The 26020-nt window shown below is 41.0% G+C and overlaps 1 protein-coding gene across 1 annotated transcript in view; it reads left to right on the top strand.

Annotated features, from left to right (window-relative positions):
• Positions 1–26020, top strand: part of si:dkeyp-14d3.1 (transmembrane protein 132C) — a 175555-nt gene that overhangs the window by 72221 nt on the left and 77314 nt on the right. The window contains exon 3 of the mRNA XM_037098900.1: positions 13795–13941. Within this exon, the coding sequence (XP_036954795.1) occupies positions 13795–13941 (147 nt within the window). The remainder of the gene's footprint in view (positions 1–13794; positions 13942–26020) is intronic.

Genomic DNA, 26020 nt, shown 5'->3' with positions numbered 1-26020 from the left:
AGTCATCCTCGGTAAAGCACAGTCCCCCTTTTATCTCCCTCAGGCCATTTGATGTTCTTAATCACTGTTTTTCCTTACAGGGCTCATGCGCTCTCTCTTGGCACCATGCACACATAACTACATCCTTTTGTACACCTCAGCCCACCCAGCTCCAGTCTCTCGGTGCAGAGTCTCTTTGCTGTGTCATCTCAATGAGCCTCTGAGGTTGTTATTGTTTTATCTCGTGGTGTGTCGATCTTGCTGTGAGGTGGGCAGCCGTCCTTCCCCGGCTCTCCCTTTAAAGGTCAGTGAGCGGCGGATGAAGTTGTGTCGATCAGATGAGAGCCAGAGACTGACAGCTAATTCTCATCAAAGCAGCTGTGGGCGATGGGGGGGGGGGGCGAGATGCTGGTTGCCTGGGGGCCCGTCGGTTTTCTGAGGATTCTCCACTACTTACCAGGCCTATTGGCTTACTGTGTGCAGATATGGTCCTGCGGTCTAAGTTGCAATTCACTCATAACACCAGTTTTACTGCTGGAGAGAGAGAGAGACAGTGCCAGTGTAACATTGTTATTTAATGCAGCCTGTGCACACACCAGCCTTTATTCCACTTGGTTCCTCCTCCCCTTTGCTAGTATTCAAAACATGGTTTGCATTGATTTATTCTCCTCCACCAATTAAAAGCAATTTTGTGAGCATTAGAGTAAGCCATGCCGGGAGCCGTTTACTGCAGCAGGCTGTTCATTACCTTATTGGGTGTGTGTGTGTGTGTGTGTGTCTGTGTGCCGTGAACGTAACCATGCGTCTCTGTTTGACCTCCTGGGTGCCTCTGATATGCTTATTTAGCTCAGCGAATGTGTCTGAACATGCATGTGCATGCAGCTGGCGCCTTTCCATACATGTTACGGGACAGAGGAGCAGATGGGTGTGGATGTGTATCAGAGATTCTCCACACGTGCAGGGCATTAGTTCTCTGTTCGCAGGCTAAATCCTCATATTGTTGAAGCTGTGTCAGTTGCGGCTGCCACGACACAAAGCTTATCTTTTAGCAACCCCGGCACCCCTTTGGGAAAAGGGAGACATGGGGCAGAGCGTGGGATGAGGGGATGTGTGAAAGAAGACAGGAAGCTGGTGTAAATAACCCTGGGTGTTGGGGGGGAAGGTTAAAAAGCTACCATCATGTTGAATACCAAGTTTTATCCCTGAAGGATTCAGTCCCTCACCCAGCCTGTCCCCTACAACCTGACAGAGATCTGAACCATGATGGCAGGTCTCTGTCGGCTCTACGACCGCCATCTTGCTGTATTAATGGTATTGGTATTGGTAATGGTATTGAATAAGTACAGGAGACAGGACAGAAGGTTTTTTGTTTGTTTGTTTTTTTTTGCTTTCAGCTTGTAAACATTTTTAACCTCACGGAAAGTAAAGTGCTGACAAATATAACTCCAACTAAAGTGAATGAATAGAATAGCACGTTTCTTTTTTGTACTTTTGTATGTTTGGCCCTGTTCAGACCTGGTATTAACATCTCTCCTGATCTAATCACAAGTGCAGCAAGTGCAGCTGTGAATGGAATGCTTGCACTAAATCTATAAGAAAAAAGATAAATAAATAAAAAAAGAGTCAAATTGGACAATGACAAATACAGTGAACACAAACCAATATAGGTTACTTCTTTATTGCCCTTGGAGAAAGTCCCTAGGCTCCCTAAAAAAATAGTGCAGTGTTGTGAGGTGATGAGTTGGGAGAAGCTTTAAAGTTTCTGTGAAATGCTGTTTCTGACAAATTCGTAAGTATTTGTAAATCAAGGAAATGTTATACATGAAATTATTTCCCTTGTTAAAAAAAAAAAAATGACAGGTGATGCACCTTGAGACGCATTATATTACCAGATCTGAACTGATGAATTAAAACTGACCGTCTGTGATCAGTGATCACTCGAGACCCTTTGATTGTGAAGGCAAAACATGTTTTTCATGTGTAAATTGTGGCTCCCTTTGTTCACTGTCTGAAGTTCTTTGCTGCTCAGTACCCGGTTCATTTGCAATGTGGAACGTTGAATAAGACTTGCGACATGAGCTCCCTTTGACATTATGAAATAATATGTGTAAACACAAGACAGAGAGGAGAACTTGTCGCTGTGTCAACCTGAAATAATTACAGTTCTTCAAAAAAATCATCACGCCGGTGGACCAATTTACTCTTGCAGTTCGGAGACAATTTGCAGTTTAAAACAACTGGACTATTACTTCCGCCAGAATGTAGCAACAGGAGTATAAGAGAGTAAAAACTTTTTTTTTATTATTACATAAAGTAACTATGGTAACCTAGCTCTCTGGATGAGACAAGCTGAGAAACTGGTGGCATATGTCTTGAAATGCCTGTTGAGTGAAACCACATTTCACTGACAAGGAGAGGCCTATCCAGCCCAGCCGTCATGTAAAGCAGTTAACATTTCTGCAAACCACAGTAACATCCCAGGACACGTACCAAATGTGGTACACCATATTGCGCGCTTATTACCTGTGGCAGCAGGACGTTGAGGGGAAGGTGTTAGCATTATTACAAGCAAACACGGCGGCCAAATGGATGATGATGGAGTTTGAGTCAGACCACTGGATACCTGGAGAGGTCTGGAGAGATTTTTTTGTTTTGTTTTGTTTTGTTTTGTTTTTCATGAGCTGTGGGAACGCTTCCATCCGTTTCGTGGCGTTTTAACTGGGAGTTGCTCATGGGAAGTCAGATCAAATCCGTCCGTGATCAAAGTGACTAAAACAGGTGTTTTAAGCCAAACCATGATTTTTTCATAACCCTGACCAAGTGGATTTTGTGCCTAAATGCACCCTTTGACCAGCACGCCACATTAAACCAGAGACGAGACATCACTGTATGAGCAACAGAGCCGGGGCCTTCAATATAGTTTTCCATTTACAAACCATTGCCCCTGGGCGTGCAACTGTTTACTCTCTCTATTTTCTCAGAACTGGAAATGAAATGAAAAGGAGGGAAAACAGGAAAAATAGAGAAAAAAACAAGTGTGAGGGTTAATCTCTCTCGCCAACGGGAACATTGCAACATTATCTCTCCGTCACAGCTCAACAGAGGGCTGCTCCAGTGAGCGCCTTTCTGTCTTTGTTTGTACATACATGTGCAAACCATACATGAATGCACAGATGTACATTTGCATTTGTGTACCTGTGTGTGTGTGTGTGTGTGTGTGTGTGTGTGTGTGTGTGTGTGTGCGTATTTCCCTGTGTCTGGCACGTGTGAGTTTTGAGAGCGTTTGCTGTTGTGCTCAAAATGAAAGGCATCGTGTTTACCTACACACACATTCATCTTCAGATTAGCCTGCGGCTGCCTGCCTGCCCCCATGCAGGAGACACACACTTTTCCCGCAGCCTTTGTTGAGCCCCGCTACCTGCTCCCTCTAAATCAGCTCTTCTCAAACGCTCTTTAACATCCTTTAACAGGGGATGATTCACAAGCGAGACAAACTATTTCACAGACCCTCAAACTAACAAACCACAGACAGTTGTGTTGCATTAATAAAAAGAGACGTTCTTGAATTCGCTGGATTAGATTTGAGCCTTGTTTGATTGAAAACCCTTTTTTTCCCCTGATGAAACAGAAGAGGAAAAGCCGTGCAAATATTTTATAAGTCTTAAAATATCTCACCAGCGAGCGACTGTTTCTTTTTCTCTCTGCTGCTTTTTTTTTTTTCTTCCTCTCCTCCTGCGCGTGTTTTCCCCCTCTCGCTGTGCTCTTGAATGTTGCGAAAATCCAATTAGGTGGACACATTCTGCGAGAACACCACAAAAATGCGCTCCATGATAGCAATCATATAAATTCTTCAAATGGGATTTTCGATGCTCCCCTTTCACACCATGCCTACACTAAAGATAGAGTAATTGGCAAACAGATCTCCATACAAAATGGTTTCCCCTTCTCTTTTATGGCCACTCAGCATAACAATGGGTGCTTCTGTAATCTCTGCTGTGTGATTCAAAAAATGAAAAGCCAGTGTCTCCTGGCATGTGGGGAAGTGACTGCTACTGTGGGCAGAGCATGTTACCAGCGTTGAGTGGCTCCCCCACAGACTCGTGAGAAAAATGGCGCATACTCTTATCACAACATAGACGCTTATCGTAAATTTTCCGACACGACCTGGCAAACAGTCCTGTTATAACAATTAAAAGTTAAAACATAGCTGCCATAAATGCTAATATTTGCACGGATACCGGTGGGGAATCCTTGATGCTTTTTTATCATTCCTACTGACATTATTTTGCTTGGAGAAAGGGAACAAATGAATAATTCATCGTAAAAAAAAAAAAAAAAATGATGTGAGGCTGATAGAGTGAGGATATTATGTTAACATTCTGACAGCCAGCAGACAGTGAAGGTCTGCACAGGACTCGTGTTTATATTACTTTTCATAAAAGGACTCAAAAGTGTTGTGTCGTTTAATCACACCGATGTTTTCCAAAGAGCATTTTATGTTGATTTTATCTGTACCTCTACAAACGCTGCTTCCCGTGCTAGCTTCAGTATTGAAGCATCTGTTTTCCTTCATTGCTGAATGGCTGAGATGAGCAGTACAACACATTGATTGAAGTAACTGCAGAGTGCACAGTCACGCTCTGTGCCTGCACCGTCTCAGTCACTCAGCCTCTTCCCTAACCAGCCTTTCTCCTTCTCCGTCTCACTGTTTGTGTTTCTACCTAAACTCCCACTGACATATGGCGTCTGTTCTTTCCTCTTCTTTTCCTTTTGAAAATGAAATAACAAGTAATATAGAAGTATAGATCTGGCACAGGCGGCTAGCCAGCTTTCAGCCCCAAACAGCAGCTATCAGCGGTAAGCAGTGACTTTAGCAACAAAGCTGCAGCTATCTGTCCATCAGGAAACTCCATAAATCACCTCGTTACTGTGACTGACTTCCTTAAAGTTTCAAAGTTGTATACGGCGGTGTTTATTGGAAGGCTGCCAGTTAGCAATACTTAGAAGTTACTAACAGTTACAAATAAATCTATCTGTCCAAAACTGAAGCAAAGCAGCCAGAGGACAGCAGAGGGAAAACCAGAAAACATTTTTGCCATATAATGTGTCATGGTTTACCAAGTGAATAAAGTCTTAAAGTTATGTTTTGAACAGTAATCCGTGACTCCCTGTCCCCAGAAACACTATTATTTTTAGTGATTAGATACCTAAATCACTACTTTTTGCCGTTGATGTGCCTGTTGCTGGTGCCTGTGATTAAGTCACTGAGTTTGAATTAACAGGTATCTTTACATGTGATTACTATGAGGTACTGTGTAATGTTTGATGTGTTTGCCATCTTGGCTTAGTATGATTGCAATCCATGAATTTCGAGTAGATGTGGATACCACTGAGTTGCTCAGCCTTGCTTGCAATTTTGCCTGGTGGCCACTTGTGGTCCTGCTGCAGAAAATCTCCCTGATTTTCGCCATAGAGCACCATTATGAAACCGATGATTGTCAAACTCTTGACAGGTATTCCTGAGCTGCACACAGTCAATTATGAATGTTTCTATTGTGAATATTTGATCCATGGATGTTCTATATTTGCAGAACTTTAATCCAGCTAAGAAAAGTAAATTCAAAATATGTGATGTGTTGTGATGTGATCACAGTATAAAGTCTATGGACCAATCAGTAACTCATGGGCTGGTCCAGCATTAGAAACTACTGCACATATTCAGTGGGCCACACAACCAGAAAGTAAAGCTAGATGCTAGAAAAAGTATGTGCCAGGTGAGCAATTCTGATTGGACTGAACTGGTGCGTCTCTGGGTTCAACGTCTAGGTCAATGTGATAAACTAACAACAACTAATTAGCTTTTTACACAAAGTACATTTGAGGCTGGTGGGGATGTTATTATTACCATCCAGGAGACTTGATTGTCTGTTTCAACTTTCAGGGCAATTCATCCAGTGGTTCATCTCCACCATTGCCTTCGTTGGCAACATTTTGAGTAGGGTCAGACGATTCACGGTGACCCTCAAGCTCAAAACACAGCAACCTTTGTGGAGAAACAGTTGTTTTCATCCTCAGGGCCTCCGCAGAAATCTGTCCAAAAAATAATGTTACAATCTATTTAATACCTATCATAATCCACAAAGTAATTTGTGATCTTTTTTCCTCCATTTGTAATAACCCGTAGGCTAAAGCTTGACTTAAAATGTCCTAAACAAGTCTACATTTGCACTGTTAAAACACAATATCACATTCAAAATTTTAGGGGTTATTGTTTTTCATTTAGGGTTATTTATCAATGAGTAATTAGCTCCTCCTCCACCATGCTGCTAGATATAATTCATGCAATTATTAGAGCCATGTGAGTAATTTGTCCCATCAGCATCATGTAGTTACTACATGACTCCATGGGTTTGTCATGAGGATGAGTTAAGTTTAGAAACAGAACTAATGGGACATCAAATACCACGATGTCTACAGATTTAATCAAAAGTTGCCTTTAAGATTGAACAAAACATAAAAGCATTAAAATCTCTAATGCTGAGCCTCACTCTGACCTGAGTTCATCTTGACTAGATTGCTCATGCTCCTTCTGCGCAGTTCGTTTCTACTCTTTTAAGCTTTCTTTTCTCTCAACATGCTATTTCACTGCTGAGGTTCTTGCTTTTGATTTTTCTGCCATTTTTTTTTGCCAATTTAGAGGAAGCTGTGATATGTCATAGGTAGGCAGAAAAGTCAGTGGCCATCCATCTTTTTGGCATAATGGACCAAATTTCATGGCAACTCTTCCAGTAGCTGTTGAGCCACTACAGTCTTGAAGACTGGCACTGACATCCCCAGATGCCTCGGCTTAAAACGCACTGTGGAACCAGGGAAGTCATGTACATTAATAAGGTGACAGGCACAGACTCCTGCTTAATGCTCTGATAGCTATGAGGGAGTGCTGGTGAGGTAAACCCATCAATTATACCACAGTGTAGTAAGACACAGCCCCCTGCATGCACTCTAACACACAGATATGCACACAAACACAAATTAGTAAACATCAAATATCTCTTTTTGGAATTTTTGCAGAGGTTTTCACATCTTATTGTACAAAAGTGAAATATGTCTGTTTTGATATGTCATCAGAATTGGACGTGTAGGCGTTTGGCCTGATTTATTTTTTGCTAGCCGCTGTGTATGTGCGTGTGTGTGTGTTCGTTCCAGTCTGCTGTTGCGGCAGTTATGGCCTATGAAGCAGCAGGCACGTAGATGAGCGCAGTGCTTTACACTGTTCCATTAGCCGTCAACCACAAACCATCACAAAGTACGGTCCTCCCGCTGTCTCTCTGCTTTTCCCCCCACACTGAAGATCCTCTCTTTCCCCCGTTTCCCACTGAGCTGTTGCAATCCCTGCACACTGTTAATGTAGGCGGGATGGCACAATAAAACAGGAAGCTTCCTTGGGGAGCCGCTGATTGTGGATGCATATGGTCCTCAGAGGAGTCCGAGGATGGAAACGGTCAGAAAAGATCACCGAACTCTGTGATGCATGTGAGCCAGGGGGTAGCCCAGCAGAGCCAGATGGAAGCAGGCCACAGAGGTAACTGGAGTGCAGCCCGGGATGCAGGACACAGACCACTGGCTGGGGACTTCCATTATCGTCCAGCCTCGACCTTATTGGATTTCCCCCGGAAATGTTTATTTCTTTCAGTGCCCCGCTGAGAAGTAGCTCTCCTACTTATCTCATCACTATTTATTAAGGGAGCCCCTGAGGTATCCAAGCACACAAGCAAGACTGAGTGGGGATGGGCGGTAGAGAGAGAACAGAGATGGAGCTGAGAGAGAGAAAACATATGCGAGAATAAACTAGTTGCTGCATGATTTTCTTCACTTGTCCGAAGAAAGGGTGGTGATGACACGAAACGGGGAAAGAATCTGGAATGACCCCTCCGTCCTCTCTGGTTGCCTCAGTGCACAACCTGTCGTCCACCAATGGGAAGGGGTGGTTTCATCTCTGGCTGCATGTCTGCAAGGCTGTGAAAAGAACAGACCATATTCACACGGCCGTTTTCGTCTGAGGTCACGTTTGTAGGATAGAAAATATCCACCCACATCAAATCACATCATTTATTTAAACACACTTTATTTTAACTTGAACATACCTAGTAACTTGAACGGTTACTAGGTTGTTGTTGCACCTTGAGATATGTGTGTTTTTCATCCAGGTTTTAGTATATGTGTCCAGAATATGCATTGGTATTTCAGAATGTATATATGCTTTTCTTATCCTATTACGTGACACTATCTAACAGTAATGACAGCTGGGAACAAAATGATGTGATGTCCCTCCAGATTCTCATGACGCATAATATATTCAGTTGCTGATAAAGTAGGAAGTATTGAAATTATCATAATTTCTCAGATTCCCTATGTTTATAGGACTTACAGCCTTGAAAGTAGCAGCACAACAGTTGAGCCTCCCACTCCGAGCTTGATGTCGGAGAAAGATGGCCACCGTGTCAGTATGAGCTATTGTCATGGGGTGTTCACTCAGAACGAGCTGCATCGCTCCTGATGAGCAGATCGGCAACCTTCACTTCGCCATCAGTGTGTGAATATGGCAAGTGTTGTAAAGTGCTTTGAGTAAAGCGCTAACAAAAGGCTGTATTTAAATGAAGTCAATTTACCGCTTGTTCAGCTCAGTTTGGCTCCGATGCACGATGGTGTTGATGAGGAATCGTCAGGTTCTTTTATGACTGCTGACAGTTCTGAGAAGTTGGGTTGTGTGTAACTTCTAAACTGTCAGCTGATTCCTTTTTACACTGCATCTCTTCTTCCCTCTGCGGGCCGTTGTCTCTTTACTTCCCCTCCAGTTGTGTAATACTTGGTATTCAGAACAGTCAGTCTCAATTGTCGCACCGCCGATTCACAGGAGACCTATTCAGAGACTGAGGAAAGCCCAGGTGCATTCTTATAAAGTGTTTCCTCCTTCTTCATTTTTCGGGGGGGGAGTGTCAGCTTGTCAAACTTTGAGGAGAGTTTTAGGCATTTGTATGTGGTTTGTCCTTGACTTCACTCTTTTTTTGCGTCTTGCAATGCCACACGACAGAGTAATACAGTTAAATTGCATTAAATGTGTAAGAAGAAATTCAGTCATTATCTCCTCACCCCCACACTGATATAAAGGTCAGGTAAAGTTTTGTAGTCAACAAAATATTTCCTCCAGTGCAATCAATTGGTTTTGTGTGAAAAAAAAAAATGGTTCTAACATTTATGTGCCCCAAAGGATGAATTGTAATGATTGTGGTGATCCGCTGCCTTTCCTGCTAAAGTCACCATCAGTCATTCTGGCTCGTGATACAATACCTGCAAAACGAAATTCCAGCCTCAGTTAAATTTGCAGATACTAGCATACCATAGCATACCATCTTGTTTAACAAGGCCAACAGTACACCTTCTAAACATGAACACATGAGAATTTTAATTGCTGGTGGCATGCTGCATTATATGTGTGTCCAGCTCAAAGCAGCACTGTGCTGAGTACTGTCTCACAGAGGCATGACTGTAGACTTTTAGCCTTGGTGTTTTAGTTCAATAAATGTACCTTAAAATTACATTTCAAAAATATTAAGATACGTTGGCTTAACTTCTAGTAGCTGCTGGAGAAGATATATTGTCGCTGGCTGAGATTACCACATGAATGTAGTCACTCGTGGTTGATCGCTGCTATTTAACCTGCAGGAGACTCCTACACTGCCTGGTTACAAGGCCAAATTGACCATTAGGTCAATAAAAGACACTTCAACCGTGCTCCAACACATGCTGTGAGCTTGGTTATGGTCTGTGGAGTAATGACTGGTTTCCTCCTGAGACTCGACTGTTTAAAACGTTCTTAAGCCTCACTGGAAACCACTGATAGACACCCTGATCAGTGAAGTGTAAAGAAACCAGATATAAGATCTCTGCCTCCGTTGGGACCCGAGGAGGACTGAGCATGAGCTCTTTGTGTAACAGTCGTTTGCCCACAGCCTCGAAGTTCCTTCTCAGCACTTTCACTCCAGCTAGTTCAGTGGATCTTCCATTTAGTGAAAAAAAAAAAAAAAAATAGCTGCTTTGGATTGACACTGTGAGCTTTTATTTGGCATGATCTGAGTTTTTCAAAATGCAGCAGGTTAAGATGACAAGTTGTAATTTAACCCTTTGATGTTACCACCTCTGCACCTGTCTCATGTGTAACTGACAAGTTAAGGTGATTTCCAGCTTATCCAGTATCGTTTAGTTTAGCGAGCAGGTTCTTTTTCTTCTTGCAGTAGAAAAAGAGGAATAGAAATATACTGTATAACCTTCTAGCTATGCAGACTGCAAATGCTAGGGATTTCTGAGGTTGCAAATAGGGATTATTCTGTTGCTGCATATTAATTTATTTTCATCTTTTGCATTGTATTATATTGATTTGCTAGATCCGGCACACTGCTCTTGCTCAGCATCACAATTTGTTAATTGTACTTTCATTTCAGTCCCTCTGGATGTTCTTCAAGTGTGCTTAGTGTCCAGAGGGACCTGAAGTAGTTGAGGATGTAAAAAACTACCAGAAAACACAAAGTGGCTCCGTTCAGTGTAAGTGTAAGTGTCTCCAGTATAGTCAGAAGGCTGGATGTACTACTTCATAGGTTTAAATGGTATTTTATACTTTTTAGCATGTAGAAGGTCATCTTTATAGTAAGATATTCTTTTGTAAGGGGTTGCAAAGAGTACCAGTTTACAGGGCCATGGAAAATAACAAAGATACCTCTTACCAGCAGCTAAATTAGAGCATACCACAGTATGTATGTAGTAATTGTTTAGTGACCGTGAACAGCACAGGTACTTGTTCTAGTGTCAATTGAACAATAACGCTCACAAGCTGTAATTAACAGCAGTATTGCTTTGGCAAAGGTCTTTTGAAAACTTTGAAAAAGAAAGAGAACATTGGTCCAGGGTTAGCGGAGTTGAATTTGGATCACAGACTGATAGCTGAGCTGACTATGAAAAGACAAACCTCAGTCTAACCCTAACTGCTCCAGAGGGGACTAAAACAACAGATTCCTAAAAAAGCCCATTTGCACTGTTGTGGTTCAGTAATGATCCAGGGCCAGCTACACTTTTCTGGCTGGGAAAACTAATTCAAATTCAAAGGTTATTTTGAATGGTGTGTTTTCCCTGTCTTGCAACATTGTGGGGATGTCAACCAAACGTAACTTTTATTGTTTTTGCCCCTCCAAAACTGACAGGCGTGGGGTGAAATTGACCACGGGGTGGGCAGTAGCTTATTCTTCCTGAACAGTTTGTCATAATGGAAGAAATGGACATACAATACTGGAATGCTTGACAATGACCCAACACAAACATGAGCGTGGCACATTTGTTTCGCCTTCTCTTGCCTAGTTTGACAACTTTCCATTGTGTTCCATTTAGTTCAGCACAGCGAGGGAGGACTCATGCACAAAGAACCGCAGAGGAGAATCAGACGACAGTCTGGATTTCGAGTGTTTCTACTTCAAACATTACAGGGCTGAAAAAGAATGTGCACAATCAGAAACATTTCAGTCCATGCTGGATTTCCTAAGTCAGAGGTCCGACCAGGCTGCATTGTAACGTTTCCCAGCTGAGCCAGAGAAGCAGACAAACTGAGGATTTGCTTTTGGCATGGCTACCGCTACAAAAGAACAACAACATGAATCCAAATTTGACCTAGAAACCCTGATCTCAGAGCTATGAAAAGGCTGAGTAAGTCACCAGGTTGTAATAGGAAGTATGCAGGTTACTCAGCTGTTACTCCTGCAATATGTAGTTCTCCCAAACTACATATTGCAGCTTTAACAAGACTTTGGAACCATTTCTAGATGTTTTTCTAGCGACAAAAAAAACATATTTTTGATGGTATATCCTGACATCTCCAGTCGTGTTTTTGCTGACCTAAACAGGTATTTTACGCCAACATGAAAAAGACCCTGGTGGGTCTTTTTTCCAAATCAAACAAAAAGTTGGAGTTTTACAGTATAGTGGTTTTACAGAATCGTACAGAATTGATTTATTCTGAGGATTGGGTCGGCATGAGACACTGTAAGAAAGATAATTTCATGTCAATCAACCAACAGTGTAACCTTTAACCATCACCCTCTGGTCTGGAGCTTCAAAGCAAATGTATCACACCTGTGGGTGCAACATCACCACCTGCATGCATACAGTATGTATGCTGCTCACCCACACATCCATCCTCTTTCAGAAGATGAATGGTTCAAAGGTTTGCTTTCATTCATAAGCCCAATATTACCATTCCCAGGTGGAGCAGTCATCTTTAAGTCGTGAAAGATGGCAAGCTGTGATCGTTCAAGGTCCCATTTGAAGTCATGTCATTCAGCCAAGTCGTGGCTGCCGCAAATGACACAAATCTCATCTCAAAAGACCAAAATATTGTGTGGTCTGATGTAGGCATCAGACTAAACATGTGATGTTGTGGCAAAATCTATAAATGTGTGTGTTGGCCTTCATTCATATGCACAAACAGAGAAACAGCTGGCAAAAAGACATCAAATCATCACAGAAGAGACTGTAACACAAAACACAGCTTCACACACACACACACACACACACACACACACACACACACACACACACACACACACACACACACACACAGAGTAGGTGTTGTGTTTATCTTTATTCCTATAGTGAGAGAAAGCATACCATTTGTCATATTACCCATTTTCACTTCTCATATAGCCCTCCTTCACAACATGATAAGACATCACATCAAAGAAAGAGGCTTTACTGGAGAAGGCAGATATATTCATTGGCATACAGAGAGGCAATCACATAGCGCATGTTAAAGTGTGGCAACAAATTCAAGATGAAAGCAAAGTCCTATCTTTGGTCTCATCTGCCAACCAGGTATGGATTGGATGGGAAAAGTGCTTCGACCTTCTTCTGTAATTTAGTCTTCTCCTCAGTCCTGGAACTTTGCTGTCACCTTCAGACAACATCACACATGTTCCTCATTATGTTACAGAACATTAGTCCAAATCTATTTTATGTCAGAATGTTCTGCTCAGGTCACCCTCTGTACAGTGGATACACATTACAATATGGGTGACTTTAAAGGGAGATTTTCATTTGCAGGTTTCTTTCTTTTTTTTCATGTGGACATTTTCCTGCTTTGTAGTGCACAGAGCCAAGGACATTGACGCTGTAATTTTGCCGCAGTCGAAGAAAGCTTTTGATAATGTCCTTTTCAGAGCACAAGAGAGTGAATCTATTACTGAGGGGGGTAAAGGAGGGAGTGGAGTGGGATAATGGGCTGGTCGCATCCCACTTATACTGTATACTCATTTTATAGCATACAGCACAGTCACCATGGATGGCTGATCCTAAAGAATCAGAGTTATTTTTTTATGATTAATTATTGTTGATACCTTATTTTTTGGAGTCAAAACGAATGAGATTTTAGCAAAAAATGGTTTACGACATACAAACTGAAGTCGCAGGTGCTGTCTGTGCTTTGATTATTTGATTGGCTGGTGGAAAACATGCATGTCTAAAACGACCAATTGTCCTCTGGGGAAACAAAAGACAACAGCTGGGACATCTTTTGAAGACAAGATAGTGTAGTGCACCATCTGGATAATGTACTGCGAGACTGAATGACAAAAACAAAAAGAAAGAAAGAAAATGGACACAGCTGCTGAGCATGGATCAGCTGGATGTATGCAAAATGAGGATCTTCTTGGTAGCAGAAGAGAAACCTTCATCTGTAAACATCCACAAACGTGTCATCTGTCTTTTCTGTCTCCACAGAGTGAAGTTGAAAGAAGGTTTGACGTTTCTCGGCGCTCGTCCCAGCAACCCCACCCAGTGGATAGTCAGCCAGGATGTGAGGAGTGAAGGCCACCGAGTGGTGACGCTCCACTGCCGCAGGAAGGAGTCCGGCTACGACCAGCAAAGGTCAGAATATAGTTCACTTCATTTTGAAATAAATCAAGATTTTAGAAGACTGACCTTTTGGTTACCTTCCTACAATTTTAAAGTATCTCCAGCAGATAATGTCCATGCTGTGTTCATTGTAGGTTGAAAAACACACCTACACCCATTGATATATTAAACTTTACCGTATGCAGCTCTTTTCTGTCAGCAGCTGAGGGAAAATGAGTAGGAAACAAAATGATGAGCTAAAAGGTGCGAACGCTATTTAAAAGGAACTGCAGGACTTGGTATGAATTCTCTGTGGATCAGATATCGATCTAAATGTCACCAGTCTCCTTAATACATCAATGTGCCAGCTACCACTGAATGACAATTTTTAAAATGACAAATGTAAATCAGCATTACTTCTATGTAATATTTCCCACTGTTAGTAAACAGCAAATTAAATATGATTGCAGTTTATCTTTTAGATTTAGATTTAGGGCATTTAGCAGATGCTTTTGTCCAATTGACTTACAGTAATTCATACACTGATGGCGGTGGCTTCCACACAAGGTGCCGACCAGCACATCAGGAGCAGTTTGGGGTTCAGTATCTTGCCCAAGGACACTTTGGCATGCAGGGGGAATGGAACCAGCTGTAGGTACTCCTCTGGCATCACTTCTGGGCTACCCCTCTAACGCAACACTGTAAAGAGCATGAAAAGTCGTTTTTTTCAAGTTGGTTGGTGGCTGAAATGGTTGTGTGGTTCTGGTCCTAACTTTTGTTGTTATGTTGCGCACGTTAGTTAACCCGCATAAGTAACTCACCTTACGTCACCTGACTGAATGTAGTTCAACCCAAACAGTGCTCTTTTCCTTAACCTAATCAAGTACTTTTGTTGCCTAAACAAACCACGACCGAATCAGCCAATCAGCTGTGTAATTTATAATGTTATAACTGTCCAAAAGTCATAATATGTCATAAAATGTGTCATGAGTCATAATATGTCATAAAATGTGTCATGAGTCATAATATGTCATAAAATGTGATCGGTTTGTTGGCAAGCTATAACCAATGTTGTTTATAACATAACATGGCTAACATGACCATGTAGCATTTAGTTTGAAAGTCTACCCAGATGTAGTATATTATGTATTTTTGCTAACTTGACTTTATGTGCAAAACTGATGCTCAGGGGGTGTGAAGGTTAATGTCACCAACCAAGCTGCTGAATTTTGGAGGGCTGAGAATGAGAACATGCTGACCAAAGAGCAGGCTGCCGAGGAGGATTTGTCTCTGGCTGTGTATTTCATCTCATATCTCAAGTTTATATCAGCAGCAACACAGTAAACAGACATCATGCTGCATTGGCTGCAGTGTTTTGTTTGACTGTGGCACAAAAGGGGTCTGTCAGCCAACCAGAGACCCTTTTTTTTTTTGTTTTCTGTAAAGCTGTCTGTATGTGAAATCTACACATTGGATTTGTTGCCTAAACATCCTCAGAAGCAGAGTTTGCTTGAACCATCTGCCTCACAGTCTGTCATCGGACGATCTGTAGTCGAGCATTAAGCGTTCGACGTCCCATACTCAGAAATTCTTGCTAATGCAGTTTATACCCGGGCATTTCTTGAATTCACAAAATCAACATACTATGCAGCTGAAACACACTACATTCTACATTTTTTACATCGTACTGAGTGTTCATTCTGAACCCAACACAGTAATGTTCTCTGTTGTTAATACAAAAAAATATTAATTATTGCAAGCTTTAATTTGTGTATCTAAAGTATTTCAACTGCACTTCACATGTTTCCTCTCTATGGTCTATTAGGGGCTGTTATATTCATATTTAGAGGCAAAACCATTTGCTTTTTTTTTTTTAAATAACCTGGATGTCGATTTTCAAACTTTGTTCTTTTCAATTTGCCACTTTCTCACTAGTGATAATCAGACATTGATGTTCACTGGCTCGATCACTTAGATGGCGTCAAGGTTCAGTCTCCTATGAAAGTCTGTTACATTTCCACTTTTGACGCTCATTTGTCGCACATTTTGCAAGAGACATACTGGAATATACAGTGTGAGTGGTAATCAAACTGATGTTCCCGCTGCTGAAATGACACAGTTAACCCCCCGCCCGCCCCCATTTTTTAATTTTTTTTATTTGCATACTTATTTTCTCCACCACGGCTCAAAGTTGTTTTGGTCATTTTCTATCTGTATTCACGTCCTTAAACTAATCTGGCAGATATGGAAGTGATTGCCAGCACTGGGGAAAAGGTTGCTGTGTTAATTAAGTGCTGATTGAAGGCTTTTGTGTGTTTTTAATGGTTTTTCCTCCTCGGATCAGGAAGTAGTTTTAATAGATCTAACTTTCTAGTGACAGGTGTAATTTTCTGGATTAGAGGCAGATTTAGGGTTGGGGAAAGCTCCACTTATGTGCTCTTTGGCTTTCGTTCTACTTAGCGAATTCTAAACCACTCCCTTAAGAAACGCGACACTTGACATCGCAACTGCAACTTTATAATCAAACTTGTGCAGGGGTTATTTCAGTGTGGAGTGGTCTGTGAAACATACATCATTTAAAATCTGCTGGTCCGCTGATTTGTTTGGACATGCTGCTGTAAGTGGATCCCTAGGAGGAATGATTCATGCTGCGGCACGTAAAACAAAGATAACCGTGCCTGCCTTTTAACGGCCATGGCTGTAAAATCAGAAGCAGCTAATAGAGATTTTCTTTAATAGGCTCCTCATACAGTCATTTGACATATAATCCTGCAGAGCCACATTCTGACTCGCAGCTCAGGCCGTGGTCTCAGTGGTGTGTTTTTTTTCTATTGGTTTCAAATATTCACTTCTCCGAACAAAACAGCTCAACTTTATTTGACTTCAGCAGATTCAAACATGAGCTGCCCTCGGAACTCAGAGTCTCCTCCATGCTGGAACTTCTTTTCAGACCTTCCTTTCACTCATATAATAAGTTTTGACAGCCTGGTCGTATAAATAGAAAGGTTTCAGCTGCCTGCGAATATACACGGACGCAGAATATGCCGCCGATAATCATTTTGTTTGTATCCATCTCATCCATCCTCTTTTCCTCTTAAAAATTTCTGGCTGTAGCTGCTGTGGTTTGTGTTCATGACTGAAAAAGACTCAAAAAGCATATTAGGAGCAGAAGCTGTAAGCTTAAGATGATTCTTTACAGGACACAAGATTTTATCCATATGACTTTAGAGATGGTTTTTATATAACTTTAGCAGAAGCCTGCATAGTGAAAGGCTTTTTGGTTCTGTCTAGCAGCTGGTGTCAGCAGTTTCTGTGGAAAAGGTTGTACAGTAAAGAGCCGTCCACCCCAAGAACAGTTATGGTGACGATAACTGAATATAATATTTTTTTACAAATCTGTCCACACCACAACTGTAATGATAGCAACCATGGTAAACCATACATTTGCGATCACTTTCAGAGCAATTTGATGAATGATAGAAACCCTGACAGCCAATCAAAATCCATCTGAAATTGTCTATTAAAAATCAATTAGTGCAATTTTGGGGACATTTTTCTACAAAATAATGTTGCAGGAGCGGTAATAATATTTGTTTTTAATGTGAGCCAACTGATGGGATTTAGTCACGACATTGAACTCTGGTATAAAAAGTGTTTTTGACCTTATTATGGGGGAAAGTCACCAACCCTTTTGAGCAGTTTTTATAAGATTGAACTATTGATCTTATACATGCAGCTGTATGTTCCAGTGATCATTAAGTGAAGTTCTGGCTCTCTCAGCATTCATTTAGACATGGGCCTGGGCTAGCTAGCCCGAAATAACCTGCAGAGGGTGTTGCCAAGATGGCGACCGAGTAGCGACACTGGCCTTAAACCACAATGGTTCTCCTTACTCCTCTCATTTTCAAAGAATTTTCTCAAACTATATGCTTTTGTGCTTGCTTCTTGCTCTTTTTTGTGTAATGTTCAGCAGTAACAGGTCAGTTATATCGATTTTCCAGAGATGCCGAATGCTATAAATGTTCACATCATTATTATACAGACCTTAAGCATCAACAAGTTGTGTCAATTTTTATTTATTTATTTATTTTTAATTTTTTGATAAAAGTTTGTTTTAAGATCCCAAAAACACGACCTGTCAAACTGAATAAGTGAAGGGGCTGAACAAGTCAATCCAAGTGGCATTCTTAGAACGCTCTCATGGATGTGCCAAGCACAGACATTATGCTTGGCTGTAAGCGGAGCTGCCGCATCTTGAAAAACATTTAAAGCAGCTCTCAGCAAACTGCAGCAGCGAGCAGCAACACTTGGCAGCCGACTCCTCCTTCCCTCTGGATCTATTCACTCCTTTCAAGCAGGTATTTTTTTCTCACCGCGCTGTCTGTCTCATAACCTCACCTTCTCTCCCACACACACACACACACACAAAAACACATGTGCTCTTGTAAAAACATGTTTTATTAATTTACTAAGCGAAAGCACAGGGTAACAAGAGTGAGCATATTTAGTCTAATCCCTACTGTTTGGGCCGTGTACGGTGGACTGCTCCTTAATCCCCAAAGCTGTCAAAGTCACTTCACAGAGAAGTCCAAAGACGCCTCGTGATGGCTCTACAATGCACAATGCTCCAGTTTTTCTTTCGTCTTGTCCTCCCCGCTCCCAGTTATTTCAATGAAGCTCTTTTAGGAGGGGATTAGACAGAGCTATCTCATCTGTTGAGCTGTCATTCAGCCGGCTTTCTTCTCCTCGGTTCCTACCTTGAGGATAGGAGGATGATGAGATGTGTGAATGCCGTAGGTCAAAAAGATGCGGATCCTTTTAGCGTCTTTATTTTTGTTTTTTAACAATGCCATGAATATTTTGTCCATTTCTTCACATCACTTTCATCCTCTTCCTGAAAGTAAAATCTTTAGAACTTTGTGCACAACCTTGAGCTGTGTAGTTACACTTAATGATTCGGCAGCTCACACGTGGGAATTGAATAGTTTTGAATTCAGAAGTCAGTGTATGGTAGAGAACAGAGTAATTAACATCTGTCGGAAAGTATATAACCCCTATTCTGTTGTATTTAGGCCGGAACATTTGGAATGCTGCAGAGAACACGGTGGGTCTTCTCTCCATGCTGCTTGTATTAAAGAGATCTGATTAACCACACTGAGTCTAAAAAAATCTTCAGAGAATTGGCAACTCTCTACGTATATAAAGGAGAATTTCCCTTACACACACCTTCACCGTACCAAAAGCGCTTCACTTCACGTCTTTTTAAAAAGGTGCTCGAAAACTTGAAAGTTGCTGGGTAGTCACACATCTGAAAAGCGCGGATTAACATAACGATTTTACTGCAACTCAGAGATAAGCATTGGTATCAACTCATTTGCCCTTACAATTTCCCAGCTTTCTTCACCCAAAAATCACTACCCTTTTAGTGCATTGAATGTCCGGTCACATCCAGCGGGAGACACTTGGGATGCAGCCAAGGAAAATAATGAATAGCACAGAAAGCAGGAGGAATTATAAAAGTTTTTTTCTTTTTTTAACGCATATATTTCTAAAAGGGTGAATGATTGCGACTGTCAAATGTTTTCCTACTCAGTTGCTGCATGACTGGTAACTTTCTAGCTCGGGCACAGTCTGGAGCAACATTTAGAAAACAGATTGTCTGTGAGCTGTTTTTTTTTTTTTTTTTTTTTTTAATCAAATTACTGTAAATGTCTAGAAAAAATGTGACATGCAGATGCAAAACAGGAGCTTCCAAATGTGTGCTCCACAACATACTCACAAAATATTTATAATAATGAGAAAAGTCACACAGTCTTATCTTCCAGGTGTCACATCGCGGTGAGGTTGTCTTGTCTTGGGATCTGTCTCGTGAATTTCATGTTTTATTTTGAAAGTAACACTCCTCTCATATCAGGTCACTTGCCCTTCCCCTTGTGTCCCTGGTCTGACATCATCCCTAATTCCTGATTGTTTCCACCTGTGTCCCCTTCCCCCATGTGTATAAAGTCCTTGTCTTCCCCTGTCTGCGTCGCCAAAGTATTTTGTCTTCCATGTCGTATACCGAAGCCCTGATCCACAGTCTTGTTCCTAGTCCTGATAAGTATTGTTCTTGTTTTATTTATCTTATTTTGTCCTCTTGAGAAGAGTGATTTTGAGTTTGTATTTTTCTGGTTAGGGTTTGTGTTTTGCATTTGAGATTTCATAGCTTTTCTTTTCTCCTCCTTATGAGCAAATTTTTGTTAAGTTTGATAAGAGAGTAGATATTTTTCATAGCCTTGTGCTTCCTCTTCCGAGTGATTTTGTTTTGTAATTTTGATATTTTACTACTTTTCGAGAATAGTGTAGGTTTTCCTCCTACGGGAGCGTTTTGAGTTATTCTATGTTTGTCTTGTACGTCTTCCAGATTTTCATAGCCATTCTGTTATCATTCATTCTGAAGAGTTGCAAAAACAGATCAATAAAACCTGAACATTTACTTGTGCCAATACTGCATCTGAGTCCTCTTTCCTGTCCAAGTCTGACACCAGGAAAGAGGAAAATATTTATCATTTACTGTATAGTTAAAGAACACTGGAGCTGTTAAAGATGGATACCCATATTTTGTTTTTAGTCCAAATTAATCATGACTTTTTTCATATGTGGAATTTTAAAATGCATTTTTTTTTTTTTTTTCCCATGCTTATTTCTCTCATTATTTTAAAAAATGTGTTCAACTCCCTATCAGTGAGTGTGTCCTCTGTGGAGATGATCCATCCACAGGTGTGGCATATCTGATTAAACAGCATGATTAGTGCACAGGTGTGTTTTGGCCTTTCTGAAATGTGCAGCTTTTATTACTGAACTAAACTTAACAGTGCCCAGAGCCGTCCACACAGACAAGAGGCCCTGCGTTGCTAATTGCAGTCAAAAAAAAACCCAGCTGAGGCACGTATTTCAAATTCTCTGTATCCTCGTCCTGAGAATGCTCTTAACACAAGAATGAATAGATGGATCCATCTATCCCACATGTCTCGTCACATTTGGGGTAGGGCCTAATAAGAATTATTTATCTTATCTTCAGAAAGAGACACATGCGCAATCTGACAGCGGTGGATGATGGCATAAATAATAGACTTTGGAGCATTATTACCAGATTTACATTTTATATTCTTATTTTCAGACTTTCGTTCAGTAGTATTGTCTGTAGTTTGAAGGGTGCGAGTGGCACAGCTGGCCGGGGATGAGCAGCTGTTGGGGAGAGAACTAATGACACCAGTAAACATATATGTCATCAGTAACTGCTCTCATGACTGCACCGAGGTTGGATTTTCATTTTTCCACACACTTGGACTGAGAACTTGGAACTGAAGCTCTGACTGTCAGCCGTGGTGCAAATGGATCTTTGGCGCCGTGGCTGGACGTTGGATTGTGGACTGGGCTTAAGTGTCACTGAATAATGTCCGGGGGGGGGGGGGTTGCTAATTGAAGCCTGTGTGTGCGCGTACTATTACGGGAGCCCGGCCCCACTGTGAGCATGAGAGCACAGTGCCACTGATGGGTCAGGTGTGTGTTATGTGCAGGTTCACTCAGTCTCTTGAAGCCGCTCAGACCTGCCAGCTGAGCCGCTTCTTTCTTCCCGTCCACAGCTGAGGCTCCAACCCCACCCGACTCGCTGTGAATACATTTATTTAGAAATGCGTTCATTTGAAAATACATAAATTAGACATTATCTGATCCGCACTTTCCGACTCTTTCTAAATGCTCACAGGCAAGTTCAAATTAGGATTTGCGTTACAGCCAAACGTAACATCTGTTTTTCCCAGTATTCATCAAAAATGGGAATTGCTACAAATACTCATCACACAAAATATTCTTTTCAGAGTCTTGACATACTCTGAGTCTCTGTCTCGGCCCTGGAGATATTGAATTCTCCTCTGGTAATGCAAACCTGCACGCTTTCCCTGACTGGCGGCATCCAGCCTAATAAAAGCAATACTGAGGTGACAGTTTTTCATCAAGGAGTGCTACAGTGTGAAGACAGGTTGGGCTTTTGACTGAAAATAACAGAGCTGATTTCACCCTAAAGAAAAACGCCACCAAACAGCTGATGTCAGTTCTTTTCAAATTACTGAAAGAAATCTGTTGAGCATGCAATAATGAGCCAACAGCTGTCCGGGACTTTGTCACGAGACATGTTAAAACTGCTCCAGTTCAACTTCATGCTGAGTCACACGCGCTACCTTTTTAAGCCTCTGTCATTTATTGTCAAAACAGGCGGAATAAGAAATGCTGGTTAAGCACAACGCTTACTCACAAAGAGAGGAATTTGTTGAAATGACCCCTCATCACCTAATTTATACTGCGGGATAATGATGCACATTATTCTTTGAAGGAATTAGTAGCTGATTAATAGAGTATCGATGCCTTTGAATTTATAAGTTGAGAGGTACTATTATTTAAGTTTAATTGACTTTTCAGTACACCCAGCCCTGAACAGCCATCGTCAGACCACAGCTTACCATCTAGGCACAACATGCCTGTCAGGCTTTGGATTATATCTCACATGCAGATACAGTTTATGGGCTCTAATAAGTAGAGTATTCTGCCCACTTGAAGGCTGGTGTCTGTTTTATCTCCATTGCAGACGTGTTGGGCAAGGATTTAACAGTGTGTTTGTGTAAAATGCACTGCAAACTTTAGCATGCCTGGCTGACTGGCTTATGCTGCAATCTATGGCACTCGAAACACGGAAGTCAAAAAGAACTACCTCTAACATGGAAAAGTGCAACGGAACGGTCAACCAAGTCCGAAAGCCTAGCTAGAAACTCAGCTCTACAAAACCTGACTTCTCTTTCATAAACTCTCAGATGACTGAATGAGTATGTAAAGAACATAACTTGTAAAAAAAAAAAGTTGACATCACAGCAGTATGTTGCCGCACACACTGAACAATTACGTTTCACCTTTTCACCATTTTTCAGTTAGTGTTTGTGTCGTATGCCGTAACAACGTCTTTGTAGTTGCCGTTTTCATTTCAGTTGATTTATGCTTGACAGAAGTCTTTGCAGTATGAATGCCATAATGTGTTAAATCACCTGCTGTAGATGCTGCGGACGTTCATGGTTCCCTGAGCAAAGTGCACTGGTATATATTTAGGATAGTAATCAGATATACCAACTCAGAAATATAAACTATCTAACTTGCAGTGGATTACAGCATCACTACTTATACTAGTAGCATTGATTATTTCTGAAGGTACGGGGTATGTCATTAGCTCACTTTATTACTGTTGAGCATCAGGGGGAAAAATATTTTTAAACTGGGGCCCCTCATCCACACCCATTCCAGCAACAGCACCGGCCGCCCACCCTTAGCTCTAAAACCAACACGGGCAATTTGAAATAAGCTCTTGGTCATTAGCCTTGTAGTGACACAGATGGAGCCTCTTACAGCTGTTTCCAAATCAGTGTTATAATCACAAACAGGCCATGTTCTGATATGCATACAAATACCCAGAGAGTAATATACAGTTTGTTTCAGATTATATTGTCAAAGGTATATTCTTTCTTCAATTAAGATCAAAACAAAAAGAAAGTGTCCTTCCAGTGAATGAGTGATTGGAGAAAAGTAAAATCAAACATTGAAAAAATGACTGCAAGGCTTTATATTCATGAGATCAAATCATGGTTGAACAAATAGATGTACTCCTGTCAAATTCATTTTTTGAGGGCGACATTAATCAAAGAATTGGTCAGATTGTGTGCAAAAATAGAAATACAATGGTCATCAGCTTGAATGATGATGATGCTAATAATATATTCAGTGGCTCGTCTCTCTCTTAGTGGACCTCTTGTGAGTGGAGATTTTCAGCACTCGTCCAGTTTCTGATAGGGTTGATATCAGCCTGATTATTTTCTTGTTGACATTAGGAACTGTTGCAGTCATTTTCAACCAGGTTGCAGCACAGACTTATAAGGGATGCACAGCAGTTTAAAGTTGTATTTGCCAGTCTCAACTTCTCATACCTGGTGCTTCTGTCAGGGTCAGATGACAAGTTAACATGACAAGTCAAGAAGTTTTTTTTTGTTTGTTTTTAATTATATATAAATCATATTGTCAGTGATAAGTGTCAGTAAGTCAATTGATGTACTAATTACTGTATGTTCAACCATGCAGCTCTTGGATCGGGCTCATCTGTCCCCATTAAACAAACAATGCTGCTTCTTTATTTTCATGTCCTCTAAACTAAGAAGTTTTGCCCTCCACATATAGATATCATCTCAGTATTTTAGGGTTACATCCATTATGTATGTACCCATGAAGCACTTATAGTGTAGGCTTTTTTATTTCAAAGCAGCTACAAGGAAAGAAAAGTCAAAATTTCTTAAGCCTATGGTAACCAAAGACCATATTTGAACCTCAAAACCCATTCAAAAAAACCCAGTGACTGACTGGGTTTTAGGACTTATTGTTTTTTATTTAGTTATACACTTGGATACAAGGACACCCATGTTTCAGCTCAGTGGCCACTTATGGTATTGCAGCAGAATATTCCCCTATTGCCCAAACGGCACGATTTCAAAGAGAGATATCTGTAAAACACTTCACAGGATCCCTTGAACTGCAAACAAGGTTAATTATGACTCTTTGTATTATGAATTCTTGATCCATGGAAGCTTTAAATTATAATTAAATTAAAGCTATTTTGTTGAGGCCAGACAAGCAATCTGAGATAAAATCAAAACTATTGGCTTAAGATTGATGTCCACTGGGCTGCAAAACCACGACGTAAAAAACCTGAAAGATAGAAAACTAGCGAGTAGTTATTTCCTTTTTTGACTGATGTATTATTATTATATTATCTTGTTGTCTGCAATTGGTTGTCATCCTGTAAATACTCAGTGACTAATTGATATGATGTAAATTAATGAGAGAGTTTTCCTTTTACATACACCTGGCTGTTTGTATAAGCCATCAGTCCACATATAGATGCAGGTTATTTTTTCCCCGTTCATCATATATTGAAGGGAACATGGTACCTTTTCTTTGACAGGTGGATATTTCTGATGATGGTGCTACACTACATCAAATAAATCAAATGAATCTCAATAGCAGGGGACAAAATTGCTGTGTGGAGAGCACATGATATTGGCTGAAGTGCACTTTGGTAGATTGAAAAGTTCCCTTCGTCACTATTAAAGGCCAACCTGTTCAAAACAAAAGCAGCCCTGCCTCCTCAGCATGTCATAAGGCATAAGTGGACGCCTCAGTAAAAGTGTCTGGCCCTCGGTAGTTCATTAAGACTGTCCGGCTGCAGATGGATCTCCTTTGTGAGCCACGACTTCATTAATCCCCCCACACCACACCCAGCAGAGGGACAGCAGGCAGTCCACTTATTATAGCCACTTTGCAAAAGAGCCAGGTTGAAGGGAGGGGGCGAGCGGGGAGGACATATATATTTAAATAAATTTTAATTATCTTAACTTCAAACAGCCTCATCTTGGCCTGTTTTACATTGTCTGAATCAAATCTGCACAAAGATCCGGTTAATATAATTAAATTCATCGAACATTAATTTTTCTGCAACATGAGTTTCACTCTAAAGTAGGCCTTTAAATCCCATCAATGTGAATGCTTAGGATCCCAGAGGGAGAGAAATCATATAGCTACGTAATAACGGGTGAGATTCGGCATTGACCTTGCAATTTATCTCAATTTTAAAGTCTGGAGAACCTTTAAGAACATAATTGTTTATGGTTTGCAACATTTTACTGCAAACCTGCAATGAAACAAAGAATGAACAAAAACTGAATCACTTTTTTGACAACTTTTGACTTTTATTCCCGACATTTGAACGTAATATCTGGACTTTCTACTCCTTGGAATTTTAAATCAAGCGTGTTACTGTAGTTTGAATGCATTTGAGGGGAATTGATTATTTTTATTTTGCGTCATTGCACGCCACTTTCCCAACATCACAAGCCTGATCAGTGCATATCACACACGGCAGATGAAACGCCATCAAAGACGTAATAAGACGGAAACAGACAGAGAGGGAGACTGAAATGGGGAGAAAAGGTGTGTTGTGTCTTGTATCTCCAGAGACCCCGCAGCCTTCTGCCTAGATTTTCTT

The sequence above is a fragment of the Acanthopagrus latus genome, chromosome 5, assembly GCF_904848185.1.
Source record: "Acanthopagrus latus isolate v.2019 chromosome 5, fAcaLat1.1, whole genome shotgun sequence".
Classification (NCBI taxonomy): domain Eukaryota; kingdom Metazoa; phylum Chordata; class Actinopteri; order Spariformes; family Sparidae; genus Acanthopagrus; species Acanthopagrus latus.
Note: the sequence above shows the minus strand (reverse complement) of the source record. Positions and strands in the feature narration are given on the sequence as shown.